The sequence below is a fragment of the Protomyctophum parallelum genome, assembly GCF_964188405.1.
Source record: "Protomyctophum parallelum genome assembly, chromosome: 1".
Lineage (NCBI taxonomy): Eukaryota > Metazoa > Chordata > Actinopteri > Myctophiformes > Myctophidae > Protomyctophum > Protomyctophum parallelum.
In genome coordinates this window covers 27,761,029-27,785,009 of record NC_139697.1, presented here as the reverse complement: position 1 = coordinate 27,785,009, position 23,981 = coordinate 27,761,029, and the positions used below count along the sequence as shown (strand labels likewise).

Sequence of the window (23,981 nt, the reverse complement as noted above, 5' to 3'; positions counted from 1 at the left end):
GGCAAACAATTTAGCTAGTATGACATGCAAGTGTGCAGTCTATCAAGCATCAACCCTCAAACTCTGAAATGACTGCAATCACACAGTCATTACCTGAGCTACACGACCGTAAGAGCATTTTTCATGTTTTATTTATTGAGGGTCGGTTGACCCTGCTTGCTTTTTATAGGCACGGGCCCTGCCTGCACCACATGCATAAACTAACATACAGTACCCTTCCAATCTGGTGAGCTGCCAAATACAAACACAGTATTCTACTGTTGGTAAAATGAGCACCTCTAACCTGGAGGAGCGCACAGAGGTGGAATGCCTTGCTTAAAGGGGAATTTCTTCCTAACAGTTTTTTTTTTTTTCAAAATCATGTGGATAATATGTATATTGACCAAATAAAAATATATATAAAAAAAAACATATAGGGCACTGGTCCTTTAACCGTTTCCGTCCGTAGACGGCTCCACACGTCCTAGGGAACCCAATCGACGCGTACAAAGGACGTGTGTACACGTCCTAGCGTGTCTTCAATCATATCAGGCGAGAGAAGAATATTCCGATTTCTTTTGGGGGGGGCAAACTCCGACTTATTAAGGTGAACGTGTATGCTGGCCCCTGGAGCTGGGGTTTATGCTAACAGCTAGCAGTAGAGATAGAGTTAACCAAACTGTCGGTAGAGTATGTTAGTACAATGTCTATAACTAGCACATCTGCAGTGGTTTGAGGTAGTTTAGGGTAGGTATAAGGTCATGAACCTTAGCAGGGAGTGCATAATTGGTCTCTCATATGGGATTGGAAGCCCCAGGCAGCAGATAAAAGTTATGGAATGCTGCGTTCACACTAGCAGTGACAAAAAGCTACGAAACGCCCGCACATGGCCACAAACATTGCTGCAGAATAACCGTAGAAGTGTTGCTCAAGCCACACTGCATTTTTCAATAGCTAAAGCATAACATAATGCTTAAAAACACCAAAAGGGGTTAAACAGGGTTATATTACAGATATAATTAGTTCACGAAACGGAGCTGGAATAGGTGTGGAAATGATAAAACTAAACAAAAACATTCATTCTCCCATTCCATTTGAGTGTTATTTGTAGCCTTTTGGCCTGAGAAATGTAACACGCCTGTGTTTATTGCACGCATGTGCATACTATGTAGTGTTTTTTTACAATACAAGCCGTCCCTTGTAGATGACACTGGAATTTTATGTTGCTCGGACAAACCCCAGGAATCAAAGCCAAGGCCAAACCAAAGCCAAGATATTTCCCCACTTGGCATTCAGAGTGATCCCAATCGACTGAGATGTAATTAAATATTTAGCAAACCAAGTTAGACAAACAAAATAAGCCCCCAGACAGATTCTCAAATCAAAAGCAACAACAGGCAGGGATAATTCCAATTAGGCCCAAAGAGGAGGGTGGAAAGTCGACGGTAATTAAGAGAGACAAGACGAATTAAGTCAATTTGAACCAGCCTTGGATTTCTACGTGAGCAGTGAAGTATCTGGAAAAGTTATGTGGGCATGACTTATTAAAAACAGGCAGACAGGTTCAAAGCATGTTATTCATACAAAATAAGAATAGAGGCACTGCAAATGCCATGAATAATTACAGAGAGACACGGTCGTTAGATTATCGGTTCTTTGCATCATTCAGAGCTGAAAATGACTTGCAGTAATTAGCGCGGAAGACTGAATGACGAATAATATCAATCAAAAGCACCCTTTTTTTAACAACAGTCCCTGCTTGAACGCACTTTGGACATCAACATCAATGCAGATGTCATCGCTTTGCTGTGAAATACCAAACAATGACTCAACGGACAGCATAAATGTTCCACGAAGCCACTGATGGCAAAATCAATGTCGTTTCAAACTCTGCCCAATCACCTGACGCCCTCCATTAGCCTGTCACTTCCTGTTGCTTCCTGTCACTTTAACCCATTTTGGGCGGGAACGCCTTTTGGTGTTTTAAAGCTGCAGTATGTTATACTTTAGCTATTGAAAAATAGCAGATCTACAAGCTCACAGCGCGGCACCATGAACTTGTAGGGCTGTTATTTTTGAAAAATCGTGAAAATGTGCCTCAAATCTTTGAATGTATATTACTAGAATTTCGCGGCCGCTTCATCCCAGAGTGACGTTGCCGCGCACTATGGGAAGAAGGAAATTGCGGGAGTTGACTCCACATGTAGTAAGTTAGTAACGGATGGGTTATTAGTTATTATTATGTGTCCTTATTAGTGTAATGTAGTGTAGTCAACACGTTATGGCTCATACACACTGCCCGGTATTTCCTCCGATTATGCTGTGGGGGAGCATTTTTGGCGCTGGCCGACAAAACCCCTGATCTGACGTTAAGCGGTGGCCAAAAGGTAGATCACGATCTACCAGTATAGATCACGATCTACCAGTATAGAATCTATACTGGTAGATCGTGATCTACCTTTTGGGCACCACGTAACTCAACCTTTTTTGTCCCAGGGCACACTTTTCATAGCCTAAAAATCTCGGGGCACACCTAGATATACGGTTTGTGTACACTGTATATATACACCGGTGTGTATATATAGTATATATATATATATAAACATATATATATATATATAGAATATTAGTGGTCCATGACATGAAAATGTTTGAGAACCACTGCTCTAAAACAACATTGGACAATGATGTTTGACAGTCAGCAATATTGTTGCTTATTCTAGATTTATTTTCTGACTTTTTCGGATTTTCTGACTTGATCTGGCCTGTTAACATTTTCATAGACCTGGTTGCTTGTTTCCCTCTCAGTCAATGTGGCAACCCTGGTCAATGTTGTGTTGACTGTTGTGGTTCTGTATGATGATATAGCTTAGCACACAACAGCTAGGAGGATGCAGCAGGCTGATGCCGTCATGTTTAACAGTATTTTGCGCAATTTATGTCCCAGAATGTATGGATATGGACTTATGGCTCCATCGCTGCCTCTTTCTTTAGTAGAAATCTAACGTGTTGCTGACTGTTTACCTCCCTCTCACGCACGCGCACACACACACACACACACACACACACACACACACACACACACACACACACACACACACACACACACACACACACACACACACACACACACACACACACACACACACACACACACACACACACACACACACACACACACACACACACACACACACACACACACACACGTCCTCTCCCACCGACGTCAGCTGTTCATTTATCTCCTTATTCAATATTCATACACGCTTTGAGCTGAGAGAAGCTATAAAGCGCCTTTTAAATATGACAATGCTGTATATATATCAGCTGCACAGTTCAGGCAAGTGTCTGTGGCATATTTAACTTTAACAAAATAGGTTTGACAGCTTAAATCCGCGCGGCAGTGTTGTGTGTGTGTGGGACACGGGGTAGTGTTGTGTGTGTGTGTGTCAGAAGTACTGGCAGTAGCGAAATAACAAACGCGATCTGTCTAATCGTAGTAGTTAGGCACAAACCAAGTACTTTCTAAGAACAATGTTAATGTAACTAAGACATTCGCTGAGCGAGCAATATTTTAAATTCAGAGATTTAGAAGGAATAAGCTAAATGGTGAGGCGACTATTCCACCTTCCGTGAGGTAAGGTTTCTCTGCGGAGTGCGGAGAGGGAGATCCATAGGGGAGATCACATTACAGCAGCCAAAGAGGGAGGGGGGGGGGGGGGGGGGGGGGGCTGAGAGCTAGTGACGGCTGCGCAGATGTTGGTATGGGGGTACATCTTTTATGGGCACATCTTTTCATTGGCTATGGGCACATCTTTTATGGGCACATCTTTTCATTGGCTATGGGCACATCTTTTCATTAGCTAGTGCCACATCTTTTGCGCCACGTGACAACTTCTCACTTGTTAATATAGATTACAGCGTGATATTTTTTAACTCAATTTTAACTCAAATATTTGCTCCTGGTGAAGTCCCTGGAACAACATAATTTTTGGGGTCCTTGACATGAAATATTGAGAACATGGATTTTGAAGACTTTTTTTTTGTTTAATTTCAACATCAGGCCTAAAAGGTTTAACAGGGAGGGGTTGCCTGGGCTGTGCCGCGCCTACAGCTCTGCCCACCCAAAGGCAAAAATTCCATCAGACTGATGTTTCAGGGGATGCGTCAGTCATCCTGCGACCACAAGCCTCCTAATAGTTGGGTGTCAAAGGAAAAATAAATTAGGGGTGATAATGACGCCGGGGCGCCGGAGCGTTGGCGTAAAGTGACGGCCCGTTAGCGAAGGAGGGAGGCTACTAAACTGCGGAAACAAGTCCAGGCACCGTGGGATCAGTGACGGAGAGGAGGGAGGGAGGGAAGCTCACGCTCGCTTCGTTCGTTCACACACAGATGAGCACATGTGGAGCTGCTTGCACATGCATGGCTTAGCCAAACTAGTTGGTCTAAGCACAGACCCAAAACAAGTTGAAATTGGATTTGTATTTATTGGTATACTGCATCTATATGTACAGTATGTGCTCAAACTGGCTGATCACACACATGCATCTTTAAACATTCTGTGTTTCTTTGTTAAAACGCACATGGGCGCTTTAACACTTATGGTATGGTATGATAATTGATATAACAATATATGCATTTCTCACTGTCATTTATTTTAGCCTACAGTTTAGTATTATAAATACACTTTCTGGTTCTCGCTCTCACCCCTCCGCGGCGTGCGAGTGCACGTACGCACACACGCACACATTCGACTGGGTGAAAGCTGGCGCTTTGGAATCAGATCAACATATAGAATTATTCTGTACTGGTCATCGTGTCTTGAGTGTACAGGGTTTGATGAATGAGGTCAGATCAACATATGGAATGTCATAACAGGTCAGCTCCATATATGGAGATCTAAGGGTGTACAGGGTATCTGAGTGTACAGGGTTTGATGAGGGCCCAGGTAGGGCCGGGCCTGTTGAGAACTCTAGTTTTCGCCGGCTGCCGGGCGTGGCTGCATGCACTAATAACTTTGAGGCAGGCCCGTCTAGAGTTTAAATGGACAGGTATCAGTCAAAAGGGAGACATCGAAGAGGAATGATGGATGGGGAAGGATCAACATATGTAATAGATGTAGAGTTGCTGGCCAATATTGATAACATCATGGATCTCCATATATGGGCTTAATATTGATGACATCACGCGCTGTCACAGGACACCATATATGGGGCGTAAGCGACGGGAAATGCACAATTTCATAGTTAACTCTAACCATGCATGTCCTTCCAGCCTGACTGAGCACAAATAGCACTGACAATTTACAAACACGAACCAATCCCGCCATTATATTTTACAATTCTCCATATTTCAAAACAAATGCACTTGCTTTGGTTATTCTGTGATTACATACAGTACGTACATACTCTCTCACAGAACTTCTCTTCTTCCCAGCTAAGTCCTGCCCTATGCAGGAGCTAACTATTTCCGTAGACAACGCCCTGGTAACGTCTGTCCCAACAGCCAGGAATCTTGGTGTTGTCCTGGACAGTCAGCTCTCGTTCAAAGCTCACATCACAGCTGTCACTCGATCATGTAGGTTCACACTCTATAACATACGACGAATTAGACCGTTCCTCACCCAGGAATCAGCCCAGCTCCTAATCCAGACAACAGTCTTGTCAAAACTCGACTATTGTAACTCCCTCCTTACTGGCCTACCAGCATGTGCACTTAAGCCTCTCCAGCTGATCCAAAATGCAGCAGCTCGCTTGGTCTTCAACCAGCCAAAATTCTCACATGTCTCCCCCCTGCTCCGCTCCCTCCACTGGCTCCCGGTCGCTGCCCGCACAGAATACAAAACTCTGATGCTGGCATTCAAAGCAACCAAAGGTATGGCTCCCCCATATCTTACAAGTATGATTGAACCCTACAAACCCTCCCGCGCACTCAGATCAGCCAACGCAGGGAAACTGGAAGTACCCTCACTAAAAACGCCGGGACAACGCTCCACACGTCCCAAACTCTTCTCCCTTCTGGCTCCAAAACTGTGGAATGCACTTCCCATTGCAGTCAGAACTGCAGCATCACTCCCAATCTTCCGCCGTAGCCTGAAAACCCACCTTTTCAGACTCCATCATGGCCCATAGCACTTACCCTAACCCCTTAGATAGAATTTCTGTTGGCTTAGATAGCATTTGACTTAGACTTATAGCATGTTATGTAGACAGCACTATAATTGTATTGTATATAGTCATAGCACGCCATAGTACATATGTATAGCATAGTAGTGAATATGTATAGTTTATTATGTATAGTGTATGTATAGTTTCATCATATAGATATTCCACTGTTACCTTCTTAGCTTACGCATGTTTCATGATAAATGCTTTTATGTGATGTATTCCCATGCTTTTGTTCTTGCCTAAATGTAAGTCGCTCTGGATTAAGAGCGTCTGCTAAATGCCTAAATTGTAAATTGTAAATTGTAGAACACACACACACACAGGGCAGGCCTGTACCTGAGAACAGAGGTACAGTCATGGCTGCGGTCAGAAGGCATGGTGAGTAAGACCATTGCAAGGCTTTCTGTTGGCAATGGAAGCGACTGTAAGTCTATAGGCTATGGGTGATTCACGACTCTACAATGCATCTGTTTGCACGACAGGCCCCGCCAACAGAACTTTATCATGCAATAGAAAAACAAAAACCGCTATGCTTCAATTGAAGTTCTCAATGCTCACGATTAGTCACCTTTTTAATGAATGGTTATTGCAATGCAATCTTTGTTCAAGTTCCATTGCAAGGGGAAAGTCCACCGCGTTTCACCTTTCGGTTGCATCTCTGCACGAGCACATGCTTTTTTCCCCCTTTTGTCTAAAATGTTTTAGCACATCCCAGCAGAACATGAATTCAATTGCATCACTGAAAACGACTTAACCCATTCTGGACGGGAATGGGTTAAGTCGGGTAGGTCTGCCATTTTTGAAAGATCGTGAAAATGCGGCACAAATCTTTGAATATATATTCTTTCAGAACGTTTTTAACTCAAATCTTTGCTTCTGAGGGGTTCCTGGAATAACATATTTTCAGATGGGGTTCGGTGGTCAGTTACATATTATTTTTGGGGTCCTTGACATGAAATATTGAGCCCCACTGATACAGAAACATGAGGTATTTCAGAAAACTGTCAGAATTTAGAAGACATTTTTTTAAATTCTACGTCAGGCCTAAATGGGTTAAATGGTGTACAAGCTCACAACATGTTGCATTAGATTGTAGATATGATGTGAAACTATTGGCTGGTCGAGCTTCAAGTCTCACTAATGCAACATAAAAACATAATAACCAACCGTGGCAAAAGCTGACAGGGGGAGGGCATCGTGAACTTCAAGTCTAGACAATGTGTGCATAAACAGGCAAAACGGCACTAAACTGCTTATTTGCTCCAGCCCCAAAAATGCACTCGCTAGCTAATTATCTCTAATTGTGCTTAGAAAAAAATAAATGACAGACGCATGACATGTCCCGACAGCATGCTAAACTAACTGGCATGAGCACATGCTGCTGCCGCCTCCCTGCAGAGGCCCTTTACATATGCTGGTTGCACATGAGCGCCTGTGTGAGGAGCACACATGTGTGGGGGGCGTCCAGGGGGGGAGGGGAGGGTTGGCCTGGCAGACAAGACAGGAGTGGAGGGTCAGGGGCCTCTACTGGAGCCCCTGGTGCCAGTTGAGGCCTATAGTTGTGTTGGGGGTGGCCTGAGTCCCAACGGTGCCTCCTATGGGGCGGAGGTTTATAATCACATTTATGCGTGCTTAACCCATTTTGGGGCGGGAACACCTATTGGTGTTATAAGCATTATGTTGCCATAATGAAAAATAGCAGATCTACAAGCTCATAGCATTTACTATGAAAACGTGCATTTCCCGTCAGTTAGTTAGCCTAGGGTTCATGCCATTTACTCTGATCTTAAAGTCACGCATAAAAGCACGCAATAAAAGTCTAATTAGTAAACGTTAAATAGGATGCCATTCAAAACTGAATGTACTGTACGGTTATCATACGGTATGTCATCTTTCCCTGTGGGATGACAGCATTTCCGCATGATTGCAGTGTTGTACAGTGTGCAGTGTTAACCATGTACGGTACATGTTTAATCCAAGTCGTTTCAGTACAGCACTATATTCTCTATTCATATCCTATCCTCCATGTCTGTCTGCACACTGTGGGATGCTATAAAAAGAAACAATGGGCAGTTTATTTTATTTCAGGGGAAACTCCCCATACGATCCATTTCGCAGACCCACTTTATAATTAGAAGCTGGTAGATTATTTTGCAAAATATTCATTGGGTACAACACACGACACTGACCACAAGCCTGAATCCAAACACGCATAACAATACCCAGAGACATGCAGCCTTTTCTCTGCGTGTCTGAAGGGCTTATAATTTGTTGTGGTATATCTTCGTGCACCACAATAGCCAAGGCTTGTAGATCAGCGATTGTCGGCCTGAGGGATCAAAGAGGAAGGCAGGGTTTTACGACGGTAGAGGAGGAGAACACAATACATGGAAACAACCCTCTCTCCGAGTCCATTCCAGATCTCCTTTCATCCCACTTTCCATTCCATTCCCAGCCTCCCTCTCTGGCTAGCCTGGGACATTAGCTCCAGAGAGGACACCATGGGACACTAGCCTGGGACATTAGCTCCAGAGAGGACACCATGGGACACTAGCTCCAGAGAGGACACCCTGGGACATTAGCTCCAGAGAGGACACCATGGGACACTAGCCTGGGACATTAGCTCCAGAGAGGACACCATGGGACACTAGCCTGGGACATTAGCTCCAGAGAGGACACCATGGGACACTATCCTGGGACATTAGCTCCAGAGAGGACACCCTGGGACATTAGCTCTAGAGAGGACACCATGGGACATTAGCTCCAGAGAGGACACCATGGGACACTAGCCTGGGACATTAGCTCCAGAGAGGACACCCTGGGACATTAGCTCCAGAGAGGACACCATGGGACATTAGCTCCAGAGAGGACACCATGGGACACTAGCCTGGGACATTAGCTCCAGAGAGGACACCCTGGGACATTAGCTCCAGAGAGGACACCCTGGGACATTAGCTCCAGAGAGGACACCATGGGACATTAGCTCCAGAGAGGACACCATGGGACACTAGCCTGGGACATTAGCTCCAGAGAGGACACCCTGGGACATTAGCTCCAGAGAGGACACCCTGGGACATTAGCTCCAGAGAGGACACCCTGGGACACTAGCCTGGGACATTAGCTCCAGAGAGGACACCTTTCTTATAGCTTACGCATGTTTCATGATAAATGCTTTTTATGTGATGTATTCCCATGCTTTTTTTGTTCTTGCTTAATGTAAATCGCTCTGGATTAAGAGCGTCTGCTAAATGCCTAAATTGTAAATTGTAAATTGACACCAAGGACACTGTGTGCTAAGCCATTGCACTTAGTTGCCATTTTGGTCACAATGAGGCGCAGGTGGCAAGGGACAGACACAGACAAACAGACAGAGATGCTTCATGGTCACTCAGGCTACAGACACACACAGACAGACAGACAGACAGACAGACAGACAGACAGACAGACAGACAGACAGACAGACATGTTTCATGGTCACTCAGGCTACAGACACAGACAGACATGCTTCATGGTCACTCAGGCTACAGACACAGACAGACAGAGGTGCTTCATGGTCACTCAGGCTACAGACACAGACAGACAGACAGACAGAGGTGCTTCATGGTCACTCAGGCTACAGACACAGACAGACAGACAGAGGTGCTTCATGGTCACTCAGGCTACAGACACAGACAGACAGAGGTGCTTCATGGTCACTCAGGCTACAGACACAGACAGAGGTGCTTCATGGTCACTCAGGCTACACAGACAGACAGACAGACAGACAGACAGACAGGTGCTTCATGGTCACTCAGGCTACACAGACAGACAGACAGAGGTGCTTCATGGTCACTCAGGCTACAGACACAGACAGACAGACAGACAGACAGACAGACAGACAGACAGACAGACAGACAGACAGACAGACAGACAGACAGACAGACAGACAGACAGACAGACAGACAGACAGACAGACAGAGGTGTAATAGAAAAGAGACGTCAGGAAGATGAAGCAGCAGGTAGTAGACAGACATAAATACAGACGGACAGAGTTTGGCCAGAAGCCAGCTCCTCCATCAATAGCACTCTGGGAAATAGAGAGAGGGGACGAGATAAGAGAGAGAGATGGGAGGACAGGAGGGGAAGAGGATATATCCTGGAGATAAAAGAGAACAGGCAGGCTGCAATAATGATATCCAGAATGCTCGCCTTAAAACACGCTCACCCTCTGGTTTATTCCCGCCGACCTCACGCAGACCAGTCAGTGGCAGTTCTTATATTCTTGTATATATATATATATTTATTTATTTTTTGAGTGGTGCAACCACTCCTATAGAGGGTATGCGCGTGACATCATCAAACCCAGAAGTTATGCAGGAATGCCTACTGAGTGGCAAAAAACGACTTTCTGGCCTTGACAACCGGTGCATCCAAACAGAAAAGTCCTATCTAAACAGCGTTAAACAATGTTAAACTCAGGAGGACCCCACTCTGGCAACCAGGGGAGTAAAGGCAGGAAGAACAACCCTGCTGATGGTGTAACCTGGCACTCAGGGATGGACAAGGGGACCGACCGACCCATGGGAAGGATGGGAAGAGAGGAACAGTGTGACATACACTGGGAAAGAGAGAGAGAGAGAGAGAGAGGAAGAGGAGAAGACGAAGGAGAGGGGGGGGTGAAGGAAGACGAGGGGGGGGGCTGAAGGAAGAAGACGAGGGGGGGGGATGGGGGGTGAAGGAAGAAGAAGGGCACAGTGTCATTTTGTTTAATAATGCAGCGAGGGAGTGAGAGAGACAGGAAGTGATAAAAAAGGACAGCATGACGGAGGAGAGAGAGAATGAACAAGGCAGGGAGGGAGGGGAGGATGGATGGCTGCCAACATGGAGAGGTAAAGTGGCCATGGATATGGCATGATTACTGGTTGTGGGCAGAGATGCACACACACACACACACACACACACACACGTACACACGTACACACACATACACACGTACACACCCGCGAGCCCACACACACGTACACAGCCGCGCACACACACGTGCACACACACGTGCACGCGCGCACACACAGAAACAGATTGCTGCCACACAACACCGGTGAGAAAGAGAGAGAGGGAAGGGGAGATGGAGGGAGGGAGAAACAGATGTGTATGGGAGGTGACGGCCCGTCGTTTCCTTGGCTCATTGCCAGCTGTGCCTCTGACCTCTTCTCAGTCGGACGACACGGCTTTCTCAAAATGGTGGACAGGTATGTACAAATAAAAAACACAGAAACTTCTGAGTTACACCAACAAAAAACACAGAAATATATTTAACATCTAGGATTTAGCGATGATATGGACAAAATCTAAAAATGTTTGACCAAATACGTCGTTATTGTGAAGACAATATAATTAATAATAATGACGTTATTACAATATCCAACAAATCCCAGACGATATCTAGTCTCATACGGTCACCACGATATTGTTCCAATACCGATATTATATTGCCAAGCCCCTAAAAACAAACCACAATGTCTGCAGTGTTAACCAAACCCCGGGTTAAATCGGTGTCACCTATTGTCTCCTTAACCCATTTAGACCCGAGGTCGATTCTACAAATGTCTTCTAAATCATGACAGTTTTCTGAAAAAAACTCATGTTTCTATGTCAGTGGTGCTCAAACATTTTCATGTCAAGGACCCCCAAAAATATATGTAATTGGCCGCCGGGCCCCATTTGAAAATATGTTGTTCCAGGGACCTCCCCAGAAGCAAAGTTAAAAACGTTTGCTCTGAAAGAATATATATTCAAAGATTTGCACCACATTTTCACGATTTTTCAAAAATAGCAGACCTACAAGTTCGTAGCGCGGCACTCCGATCTGCTATTTTTCCAATAGCTAAAGTATAACAACATAAAACACCAACAGGGGTTCCCGCCCAGAATGGCTTAAACTGCAGGACATGATGTATTAATCATATCCATGCTGGGTCTGCCTCTCTGAAACGGCTTACGGTTTCCCTGCACTGCCTGTGAGAGACTGGAGTGCGATGCAGCATGTCTCTAACCCACAGTCCTCTAAAACGGCGGGGGGCCGCCCATTCAGGATGGAGCACACGCTGAGTCTGATCCTACCAAAATGGCCGACGGTTTCAACCACAACGTCAGGGACTACAGATGAAATTTAGCTTTGGCTAACTCTGGCCCATTTACATTGATGTGAAAACTGACATGTTGATTAATGAGTGCTGTCCCTGTCAAATAAATAAATAAATAAACGTCTGAGTGAGACGGGAGGAAAACCGTGTGTACAGAAGAACCCAAAGCTGTACTCTAACCCACGGCTCTCTGAAACAGCGGGGCCCGTCTATTCACTCGCAGCTCCCCCTTTTGTGTCGGTGCGAGGCTGCTGCCGGGTACCCCCAGCGAGCTCGCGTGCGCTTTGCCGAACGCATTCTAATGGCTCATTTTTATTCAGGCGATAAGGTCAGCTACCCGCAGTGGCTTAAAAGGCCCCGAGGAGCTCTGGAGTGGCAGTGCTGTTCTGCATGAGACAGAGATGCGACGATACGCAAGACACACTGGAGGAGAGACGAGGGTTTCTAGTACAAACACAGACGGGAGGATAATTGTGTGCATAAAAACATTATGGAGAAGAGGAAAAAAAAGATGGCCTGACGATGCTGTAAAATGTAAAAGGCTACTGTAAATGTATCTGGCTGAACTGAACCCAGCCTACATTTTTACTGAAAACATTTAAGATTGGGCTTTCCTTCATTCTTTTACAGTAGACTACACACTAAGGCATTAACCAAACGTGATTTTTGATAGTCGACTCGACTACCATCAAAATCGATTTATAGTCGATTAGTCAGCGGTAAAATATGATATTTCTTTCCATCCAATCAAACAAGCTAGGAGGAGGTTATGATTATACTAGGCTTGCTAGCTAGCAGGCTACCAGGCTATGAATCAGATGATCAACTACTTAACTCCATCGCGACTATTATAACTATGATCGGCATAGCTGTTTGTTTTTAATAATGCCGCATGCCTGCACTTTTGTTGGATAAGCATGAAGAAAGATGGATAGGCATGAAGAAACATGAAATCACGGCAAGAGCTACTGTAGTTTGACTGTCACCAAACTGGATAATATTGGGCAGAGTGAGGAGGAACTCCTCCTATACTTTACTGTACCGGACGACACGTCTCCAATCTAACTTTGAACTAACTACAGTAATAAACTCACTCAGCATCAGATGATATGATAATGTGCCATCGTGAGCTGTGAGCAGATCCGTGTGGTTCACGTCAGCTGCGCTGTGATTGTACCGTTTGCATGTATAGCAGCGTGAGTTGCACTATCACTGCTTTACATTTGTGGGGATATACATACAGTATGCCATTATTGTTACCGTATAAGAGTGCAGACATAAGAGAGCGCTTGTTTCCTAATAGGGAAAGAAGTGTAAAACCTCACCACCCGCCTCCCCCTAGTTTCAGTACCTCCAACATGTCTACACCGCCTCGCTTGTGGTCCAAGTGAACAGCCAATCGCTCCCTCCCTACCCCCATTTCAGCCAATCACAAGCCACGTCGAGCAACCTACCAAAACAATACTCGCATACAGACGAAAGCTGTTCTAGACAGCTGGCCCCCTCCAGTGCCATGTTTTATAAAACGTATTAAAATTAAAGACGCCCTATTTGAAAAGAAATAAGTTTCCCCTCAGTCTGTCTGCTTGCTTTTGGCTGGCTTCCTCAGCTGGGTCTAAACTTCCAGAGCTCCCTCTCTCTCTCTCTGTGTGTCTGGGCTGTGTTACCTCTACTGACTGAGAATAGCTTCTGAGACGCGGCATGTGAAGTTCAAATCTCCACTGTTGGCTCGGCCGAGGCTTTGGTTTTTGTTTTGTTTTTACAGAGCACTGATGCCACACAGAGACAGGTGGCAGCGTGCTTCAAAACAAAAGGCGTTCGACCCTGTGCTATCCCCCTTTCTTTTGTTGCTGAAGGTTCACACGCAGCACTGCAAAGTCCGCACATTGTTTTTCTTCACAAGATTTCTGGGTGAAATACGGACTGGTAATTGGAGCATTTGTAATATCAAGTGTTAATTTCATCGATTAAAAGTAAGACGAAAAATGTTCGTCAACTACCCTTTTCCACTGACGGAAATTAAATATACTGACAATTTCGACAACAAATAAACATCCCACCCGTGTGAAGTGAGTGGTGCAACTCCGTGTGGGGGTCTCCGTGGGGTGCTGGCCCGGTTCCAGCGAGCCGGCCCACGTCCGAAACAGTTGAGAAATGAGAGTTACCATGTGGGTATCTCAGGGGGTCCCGTGGAGGGTCCCCGGAACATCCAGACCCCAGGAACTCGCCCAGGGTGGGAGGGCGATTCCGGCGAGCCGCCCCACGTCCGAAACGGTTGAGAAATGACAGAGTTACGGTGTGGGGGTCCCTCTACTGTACCCTCGACTGTACTGTACTGTACTAGTCTGTCACTGTACTGTACTGGCACACCCGAAAGCACAGTTAATATGTGCGTGTGTGTGTTTGTATGTGTGTTAGGTTTCGCACAGGGGATGAAAAACAACCATGCTATTCGTGCTCAGACGCACCCAGCCAGCTACCCAGCCAGCCACACACACAGCTCCATAAGGGAGTGGTTGCACCACTCAAAAACTAGACCAAAATGTTAGGAAGGGACCAGTGGACAAGAGATCCAGTAAGTCATTTTACAATTAGTTGCATGTTGAAAATAGATGATCTACAAGCCCACAACGCATCACACTGCAAGTGAAAAGAACGACGACATCAAGGCCCGCCAAAATACATTTTAGTCGACTAAATCAACTGTAGATTTAGTCTAATTAAATCTTATGATCTATAGTCAACCAAAACTAGACTAACACTAAAACATTCCAGGTGACTAAAATGTGACTAAAACTAAGTGAAAACTATTCAAGAGTCTGACTAGAATTAAAATCTGCTGACAAAAACAACACTGATTTGTATACAGAATATCCTAACCTATATGGCTCGGAACCAAAAACGGGTCAGCTTCTCAAGGGGCCATGAATAACAAGCTTATATTAGTATATCATAAAAATGTACTATAATGAGTCTTAATAATAACATGAATCAACGTTAAGATATAATAATAATCTCAATCCTTAGCATAAGTAATGACTGATGTGCTTTTAAGTGAATCTGACAGTTCATTATTATTGTTTTTTTTTGTTGGTTTTTTTAATAAATTACTAACGGTGTAATTAATCAAGGTTCAAGGTGATCTTTTTGCATGAATATTAAAATCATTAGGACAAAAAAGCAACACCACCAGTGTTCCAGCCCAATGGCTATTTCTTTTTTTTAAGATTTGTTTTTGGCCTTAAATTTATTGATAGTATCAAGTGAAAATGGACAGGAAAGAGGGAGAGAGAGAGAAGGGGAGAGACACGCAGCAACGGTCGTCATGAACGGGACTCGAACACGCGATGCGCCGTCAGGCCAGAGCCAATATGTGGCACGATGTGCCTGGACCGCTAGCCCAGCGGGCGTCCCGTCCCGCCCATTGGCTATTTCACCATGATTTCCAAAGAACATCCTCCGATACAGTGTTGATTTCGTTGACTAAAGCCAAGACGAAAACTGTTCGTCGACTACCTTTTTTCACCGAGGAAACCATGCAGGGGAGGAGAGGAGACTCACCGTTGGGGTTGCTGGTCCCGTCCCCGTCCAGCTGTCGTTTCTGTGCACTCTTAAACTCTTTGAGGGAGAGGTACAGCACCTTACGCACCACCCGCTCCTCTGACCACGGGATGCCGTCGCTGTCGTCCTGCAGAGAAGGAAACACAAGAAGGACCCGTCAGCACAACTAAAACATTAACGTAATGACGGTAGAGTTCAAAGAACATGGTGTGCACATCTAAAACATTAACGTCATGATGGTGTAGTTCAGAGAACACTGTGTGCACATCTCAAGGCCAGGTGCTGGATGGCAGGCGTCAAGGCAAACCTCAAGGAAGAGGAAGAGCAGGCGTCAACATCAGTTTGCAGAGCTCCGAGACTTACTTTGTTTTAAGAAAACAAATTGCAATTTGTTGCCTTAAAATAAAGTACGTCTCAGAGCTCTACAAACTCAATCATTCTAGGATGAATATTCGCTGAAAATAGCAGATCTAACCATCTTGAGCTATATTCAACGAAACAATTTGGTAAGAAGAGAAGAGAGGGGGTAGTATAGGCTCCTGTGGGACTGCGGTCAATAATAGGGTTGCTTGGTGCCAAAGAAGTGATTTTTAACAGTTTGGAGAGCTTAACACAGCTTTAGCTCACGGGCACAGGCACAGGACCGAATATTTTAGCATGACAATGTGCTGCAGACTTCATCTCCCACAACACCCCATGGTAGGAAAAAGAGTTGCAAAACCCCATAGTATATAGTGAATGAATGAGTCATGGGACAGTGAGTTCATGTGTGGCTAATCCCTGGCTCGGAGACAGAGGATGTTATTGTTGAGTGGAGGTCACACAAAGTCACATACATGGCACACATACACCCTTTTCCTTTCCATAACAAACACGTGATGCGGTTTCCTCGGGTCGGCCTCGATCTACAGCGACAAACACATGGACGGCGTCAACTCCGCCGTAAAGCCCCACGCGGATCGCATCGGAGACACGTTTTATTTTACGTAGTCAAAACAACGGCTCGCTGACAGTAAGTTTCCCCTGGCTTTAATAGAAAAATGTCTCCCCTATGATGAGCATTGTTAAAGAGGTCTTTAGTGGGTGTCCAACAGCAATAACCATGCTGTCTCTCTCTCTCCCCTCCTCCCTCGTCCCCCAACTACAGCCCCACTTCTGGCAGCTGTGTTTGATGTCGAACGACGTTAACGACTAAAGGAAATGAGATTAGGACATGAGCGACAACAAAGAGGTATTAATAAATAATGGAAGCTAGAAATAGTTCCTCTGTCGTCAAGCCGCCAGGCTAGCCGTTTATTTTAGGAAGATAAAACATTGTCTCTCTCTCTCCCCTCCCCTAAAGCTATGACATGGTAATCATCTCTGCACGGATTTAAAAAGAAAACTTGTGCATAATGTTAATTGGGGGGGACTCGTCCAACGTTGTCGACTCATCCCGAGTCCTGACGAGTACTTTTTTCCCCTCCCCAGGTCCGCGGGGAGCTGTATGGAGTGAGTGATGTGCGGAGGGAGGCAGCGAGGCTCTGAGAAACGCTGTGTCGGGTGTCGGGTTGGTGCGTGCTGATCGACCCGGAGCTCACATCCCAGGAATTGCTTTGGCACGGCGGCAGCTGGCAGACAAAAAGCTTGTGACATCAGCGCGGGGCGCATTAAAAAGTCTCCACCTCGCCGGAAAATAATTACTCCGAGACATCTTATCGCCGCGGTAATAACTGATAACGGCTGCGCCGATCCATTAAGAGCGAGTGCTCTCGTAAAAAAAGCTACTATGGCATAATTCATGGTTGGAATAACAGGGATACTTTGCCGCGTGTGTGTGTGCGTGCGTGCGTGTGTGTGTGTGTGTGTGTGTGCGTGTGCGTGCTATTCACAGTGTCATTGTGATATTATGCGCCCACATCACTGCCAGTGAATGTAATACTTGTAAAATTACTGCAGCTCGTAAACAGTGCTCTCCTTGAACGCTGCCAGTCCTGGCTGGAGTGCAGACCGTCTCTACACACCCACGTGGACAGTGTACAGTCGCACTACACTACACACTCAATTACGGCAGATTGATGACACATTACTTTATAGAAGGAAGGACAATTGGAGTCTTCAAACATCAGATTATACGGTAGAATAACTTAACTATGTGTTTCATGTTTGTGATAATACTAATTACATCCTCAACAACATTGTCAAAGTCTTCCTCTAAAACTAGACGACACTGATGCTGGCAAAGGTTTTTTTTTTCCTGTACATATGTCGGGGGTCCTAGACATGAAATAGTTTGAGCACCACTGACAGAAACATAGGTATTTTAAGAAAACTGTCGGAATTTAGAAGACTTTTTTTTTTAGAATCTGCGTCAGGTCTAAATGGGTTAAACTGGAATTTGGCGGTTTACTGCTGAGGAACTCAGAACAAATGTGTCACGAAACGACGACTGAATCAAACAAAACTCAAGTTACGTCATGTCAGTTTAACACAGACTGAATACTAAATGTTTATGGAGCTCATACTGATTGTGTTTCTGCCGTGGATGATATAAATAAGCCCAACACCTGCAGAATATTATTTCATACTCTGCTTTGGGGACTCGGGGGGGGGGCTCTCAGAAGAGGTGTGTGACTGTGTGTGTGTGTGTGTGTGTGTGTGTGTGTGTGTGTGTGTGTGTGTGTGTGTGTGGCTTTGAGACAAAAGGCTGAATGTCTGCACATGACGAGGCTGATGGGTGACAGCTATGTCTCTGTGCGCGCGCATGAGCACGCACGTACACACACACACACACACGCATGGACAGTTCAGTGCACTGATGCTTTACAGCCTCTGACAGAGGTTGATAGTGTGTGTGTGTGTGTGTGTGTTTGGAGAGTATATATGCCTAGCAGTTCCTCATTACATTTCTCTCCGTCTCTCTCTAAAACACTCATGCCATTTTCTGCCATAGTTAATGTCACCTAATCCTCCGTGTGTGTATGTGTTCACGCACGCATCTGTGTGTGTGTGTGTGCGCACGTGTGTGTATTAGGGTTGGGTGACGATACGAATACATCGTCAATCGCGAATATACGAATCCAATCGCCGAATATTTTTATTAGGCGATTTCTCGGGACGATTTAGCCCAATTAACATGTAAAGTGTGAGCAACATGTAGTAACAGCGGCCGGGTGAAAATCCCCCGTTATAATGGTATGCTCCCAGCCTCCCACTGTCCCCGCACTCAGCACTGTCAGCAGCCAGCATCGGGCACCGGGGCACGGGCCGCACGGCACTTACGGCAGCCGCCAGCCAAAGTAAAGGCTGGGAGCTGGGAGGATGTAGCCTACATGTTGTTTAAGCTCCGGAGTCCAGACCCATGCAGTTTAATAATATACAGTCACAACAGAATGCACACTGCTGTCTCGTGTCTCATCACAATCCCAATGCGCCACCCGTGAGTGGCGGGGGGGGGAAATAAAAAAAACTTTCTACTAGTGTTAGTGTATAGGCTCGGGGATCATAATAGCGCTTAGCTTAGCATTAGCTTAGCGTGTAGCCAATACTGGTGCAACCCACTGATTGAACTTCATCTCCGCCTGTAATCCAAGTTATTTTTATTGACAACGTGAACGAACCCCGACACCAGCGCTGCAAAAATAGACAGATCTACAAGCTCTCAACGCGTAGCGAACGGCACTGCAAAAAGAGGCAGGACGCGATGCCTTGAGAGCCTGTGTGGATCAGCCCGGGGCGGCCGCAGCAGCTTGTGGGCTCCGCTCCGAGCCTCCGACGTGCGGGGAGGGAAGGGAGCTAGTTACCCTGCCTGGCTGCGCTGCAGTCTGCAGAAACAGACTGATCTACAAGCTCTCAACGCCCAGCGAACGGAGCTGCGAAAACAGGCAGGACGCGGCGCCTTGAGAGCTTGTAGATCTGGCTTTTTTGCGACCTGCAGTGAGCTGTTCTCACTTTACTTTTATGACACGAATACATCGTCAATCGGCGAATATTGGTCAGACGATTGGCGGTTGAAAAAAATTGGCATATCGCCCAACCTTAGTGTGTATGCTAAAGCTGCCAGGTAAGCACCAATTACCTAGATGGCTCGGTGGCTCTCTCTCTCGCTCATAGCCTGGCAGAAAGCCAAAACACGGAAATGATGGTATATCCCTGGATCACTCAAACACACACACACACACACACACACACACACACACACACACACACACACACACACACACACACACACACACACACACACACACACACACACACACACACACACACACACACACACACACACACACACACACGTAATGACAGTTATAACCCATAACCTGTCTCAGACAAAAACAAGACAAAGAGTTCACTAAATGAACAAAGTGTTTCATTGTAATCCTCGGGACATTTTTAAACAATGATGTGGGGGAATATTGTGTATTGAAACATATTATAAACCTGCCTTTAAAACTGAAAAGTGAGGTTTTTACCTAAGGGTGGCACTAGAGGAAAGGCCACGGGGTGATCAAAAACTGCCAATTGCATTAACCCATTTAGACCGGAGGTCGATTCTACAAATGTCTTCTAAATCGTGACAGTTTCCTGAAAAACCCTATGTTTCTATGTCAGTGGTGCTCAAACTTGTTCATGTCAAGGAGCCCCACAATTATATGTAATTGGCCGCCGACCCCCATCTGAAAATATGTTGTTCCGTCACCCTCCAGAAGCAAAAAGTTGAGTTAAAAACGTTCGCTCCGAAAGAATATATATTCTCGGTGCCGAGCTATGAGCTTGTAGATCTACTATTTTTCAATAGCTAAAGTATAACATAATGCTTTAAAACACCAAAAGGGGTTCCCGCCCAGAATGTGTGCCATATAGCATCAGCAAAATCAGTAGGGCATAAACCTCCGGTGAGCAGGGAGGTCCACAGCAAATCCAACGACGATCGATAAGTCGAGATATCGGCATTTTTTGCAGCAAAAAAACAAACAGTATAAAAGATAGCGAGTATACACCTCTCGGTCTCTCTTTGTGCTTCCCCTCAGTAACTTTGGATGTGTGCCAAAGCCATTTCCTGCCCCGTGCGCACGTAGCAACTAGCAACACAGTCTGGAAGAATACTGCTGAGTGGGAGATTTTAACAGCTGGGACGGAGACAGAGAGCCTTAAAGCCCCAATCAGTGCTCACTGTTAAGATATTAACCTGCAATCACGTAACAGACCCGTATACGGCCACAGACAGGCACGGAGCCAGGTACACCCATACCATGCTGCTGTTAGTTTATTTAGCGGCGCTGCTGGAGATCAGAGATGTTAAGTATAGGCCTGACCCCCTTCATGGCCCAAACATGCATCTCTCTCTCTCCTCGACCCAGAGTCGACCCAGAGTCGTTGGCTCACGGCTGAGTGAATGCTTCCATGTGTTTCCACAGTATGCTGCAACAACGCTGGAGACTGACAGGCAGCATTGGAAAATAAATCTCTACCGTTACAGTATGGCTGCCTGAGTTGAGTGGCAAGTGTGTAGGTGTGTGTACCGTGTAGGTATAGGTGTGCGTGTGTGCACGAAGAAAAATCTGCTGCTCAGTCAAGCACCATTGTGTGTGAACTGTGAAGTGAGCTATTGTTTGTGTGTGTGCTTGTGCACGTCACAAGCACATACTTTTAAGTGTGTTGCTGTAGGCTGATGCCAGAGACAGCTGTGTAGAGACAGACTTTTAGACAGAGCTGCCCTAGCCAAGCTCTGACACACACACACACACACACACACACACAGACAGACACAGACACAGACACACACACATACACACACACACACACACACACACACACACCAACATTTGTGTTTCGTACAGACTGACAGAATGTAGTCTACAAAAATCCAGCCTTATAGAGCCTACAAAACATCCAAGAACAAATTAATGTACTGTGGTCAGAGGAGAGAGCATAAGCATTTCAATATGTTGAGGGGGGCCTTGCGCCCCTTCAGCCCCTCGCCCAAACAGAGGTCAATTCTCTCAGAAAGGAGAAGTCCTTCTATATGTGGATGACTTTGACTCTAAAAACATCAAAATGTTAGTCTTAGTTTGCATGCTATAAAAGTCTTGAAACATCCGACCGTCTGTGTCCTCGAGTGTGAGAGCGTTTCCTTCATTTCAATCTCTATACTGTTCGTCCAAATTTGGGTTGAGGATGTGCATGTAATTGTCCTCTTTTCCTGTCTCTGTATCCTCACCACGTAAATCTTTATGTGAGCGTTAAGGAGAAAAGCCTGTTGTTAAATTCCATAACCTGGCCTTATTCCCGTTCTCTCTTTCTTTCCACAGCAGATGTGATAACATTAGGGAGCCAAGGTAAAAAAAAGACGTGGATTTCATCGGACAAATCTGTGCCCTGATTTATGGCATAGAACAGGGGATCAACATGCTTGTAGATCGACTATTTTCGTCTATAAGCCAGGCTTAATGTTGGTTAGGGCATTAGATACAATGATTGGTGACAGAGAGAGAGCAGAGAGGAGCGGAAGACGCTACAGTATATACAAGCAGAGACGAGGCGGAAGATGGAGTGTTCGGTCGCTCACATGGACTGTATACATTTCACAGTCGGTTGAGAGCTAAAGCAGCGATGTAACCGTGTCGTCTCACACACAGTGTCCCAATGAAGACGGAGGAAATGAGAAGAACTGAAGAGAAACGGAGGAGGGAAAAAAACAGATTTCCTGGTGGATTGTGAGCAGCTTCCATCTGATGGAAGAGGCAATGGATTTCATGGAATATAAAAGAACACACACACACACACACACACACAGCTAACCCATACATATACACGGAACATTCGAGGCGGAACAACGCCTCTGTCTCGATGCATGCACAGGTTTGAACAATGGCGTTTTATGCATGCGTGTGCGCGCAAGCGCGTGCATGCGTGCGTCCACATCAGCACGTTCTATAAATATCCAGTGGCGGTACGGTACGTGTTGCTGCTGACAGCGTGTGTAGATGTCATGGAGGAGGAATGTGGGCCACATGCCAACCCAACCCATCCTCCTCCTCTCCACAAAAACAACACCAAATCTGTTATTCTAACACACATCCTGCTTAGTGGAGGTGGTGGTGGAGGAGAGGCGTGTTATTACAGTACAGCCGGGGTTATTGTATCCAGTAGTCAGGAGGGTTCTCTCTACCTCTCTCTCGTATACTGTACGTACACATGGGGCCCAGATGACACGATGCGGTAAGCCCTGCATGCGACTGCAGCCAGATAGAGGGTTCAACATGTTGTGCACGAGAGGCCGGCGCAAGCCATCGTCCTTAAAGATGACCATTTGGGCTTATTTTGTCATCACTCTGCCTCTTACATCTTCCTAGCGCCGCCGGTCTGACGTCGTAGTCGCCTTGACACCAGATAAAAGGACGAGGAAGAGCTCCCCTTTTAACACTATACTTTTGCCAGGGAATTCTTCAAAATAAAACGGCAGATATGGCAGATTTCACTCTGAAAAGCCCTAGCTTCCGCTCCCCACCGAAACCGGGAGGGATATTAATCATCCATAGCGCTGGTCACCCCCCCCCCCCCCCCCCCGTTCAACTGTTGTGACCAAAAATGCCATCTGGGACAAGGAATAGGAGACACAGGCGATTGAAAGAAACAGCCACCAGCTAGCATCCCAATGCCAAAAGCACTATAAAAGATCAATTGCCGGCATTGGCGTTGCCCCTTAACAGGGTTTTTTGTGTTAAGCTGTGTATATGTTCAACAACACAGCTATGCAAAACAACACTGACAGCTATGAGGTGACGAAAGCTTGACCTGCATAACAAAGGTTGCTAAACTATATGGATTGGCAGATTGGACAATCGCTTTTTGGGGTGGGGTTTAGCGAAGGGCTAATTGCAAGTGTGGTTTGCATTGACGCAAGTCACTGTGAATCCACTGGGAGCTGAGTTCACAGTGACAACAGTGTGTGAAGCACGACCAAAAGCTGCACTTTTCTGTAGTGCAAAAGTTAACAAAAAGCAGGTTCACTTTATTTGCTGGCAAAAACAAAATATAGCCTATAGCGACCACACTAATTAAATCTGACGAAAGGAAAGAAAGGGACACACACACACACACACACACACTTTACATTTCTAGGACCCACAGCTTGCTAAACATGTTAAAAAGAGTTGAAAACGGAAGAAAA

At 45.7% G+C, this 23,981-nt stretch overlaps 1 protein-coding gene across 2 annotated transcripts in view; it reads right to left on the bottom strand.

The window, feature by feature from the left end:
- Positions 1 to 23,981, bottom strand: part of jarid2b (jumonji and AT-rich interaction domain containing 2b) — a 144,928-nt gene that overhangs the window by 79,825 nt on the left and 41,122 nt on the right. For both annotated transcript variants that reach the window (XR_014569799.1, XM_083774124.1), the window contains exon 2: positions 15,830 to 15,956. Coding sequence is in view for 1 of the 2 variants with exons in the window: in XM_083774124.1 (XP_083630250.1) it covers positions 15,830 to 15,956 (127 nt within the window). In the remaining variant the exon portion in view is untranslated. The remainder of the gene's footprint in view (positions 1 to 15,829; positions 15,957 to 23,981) is intronic.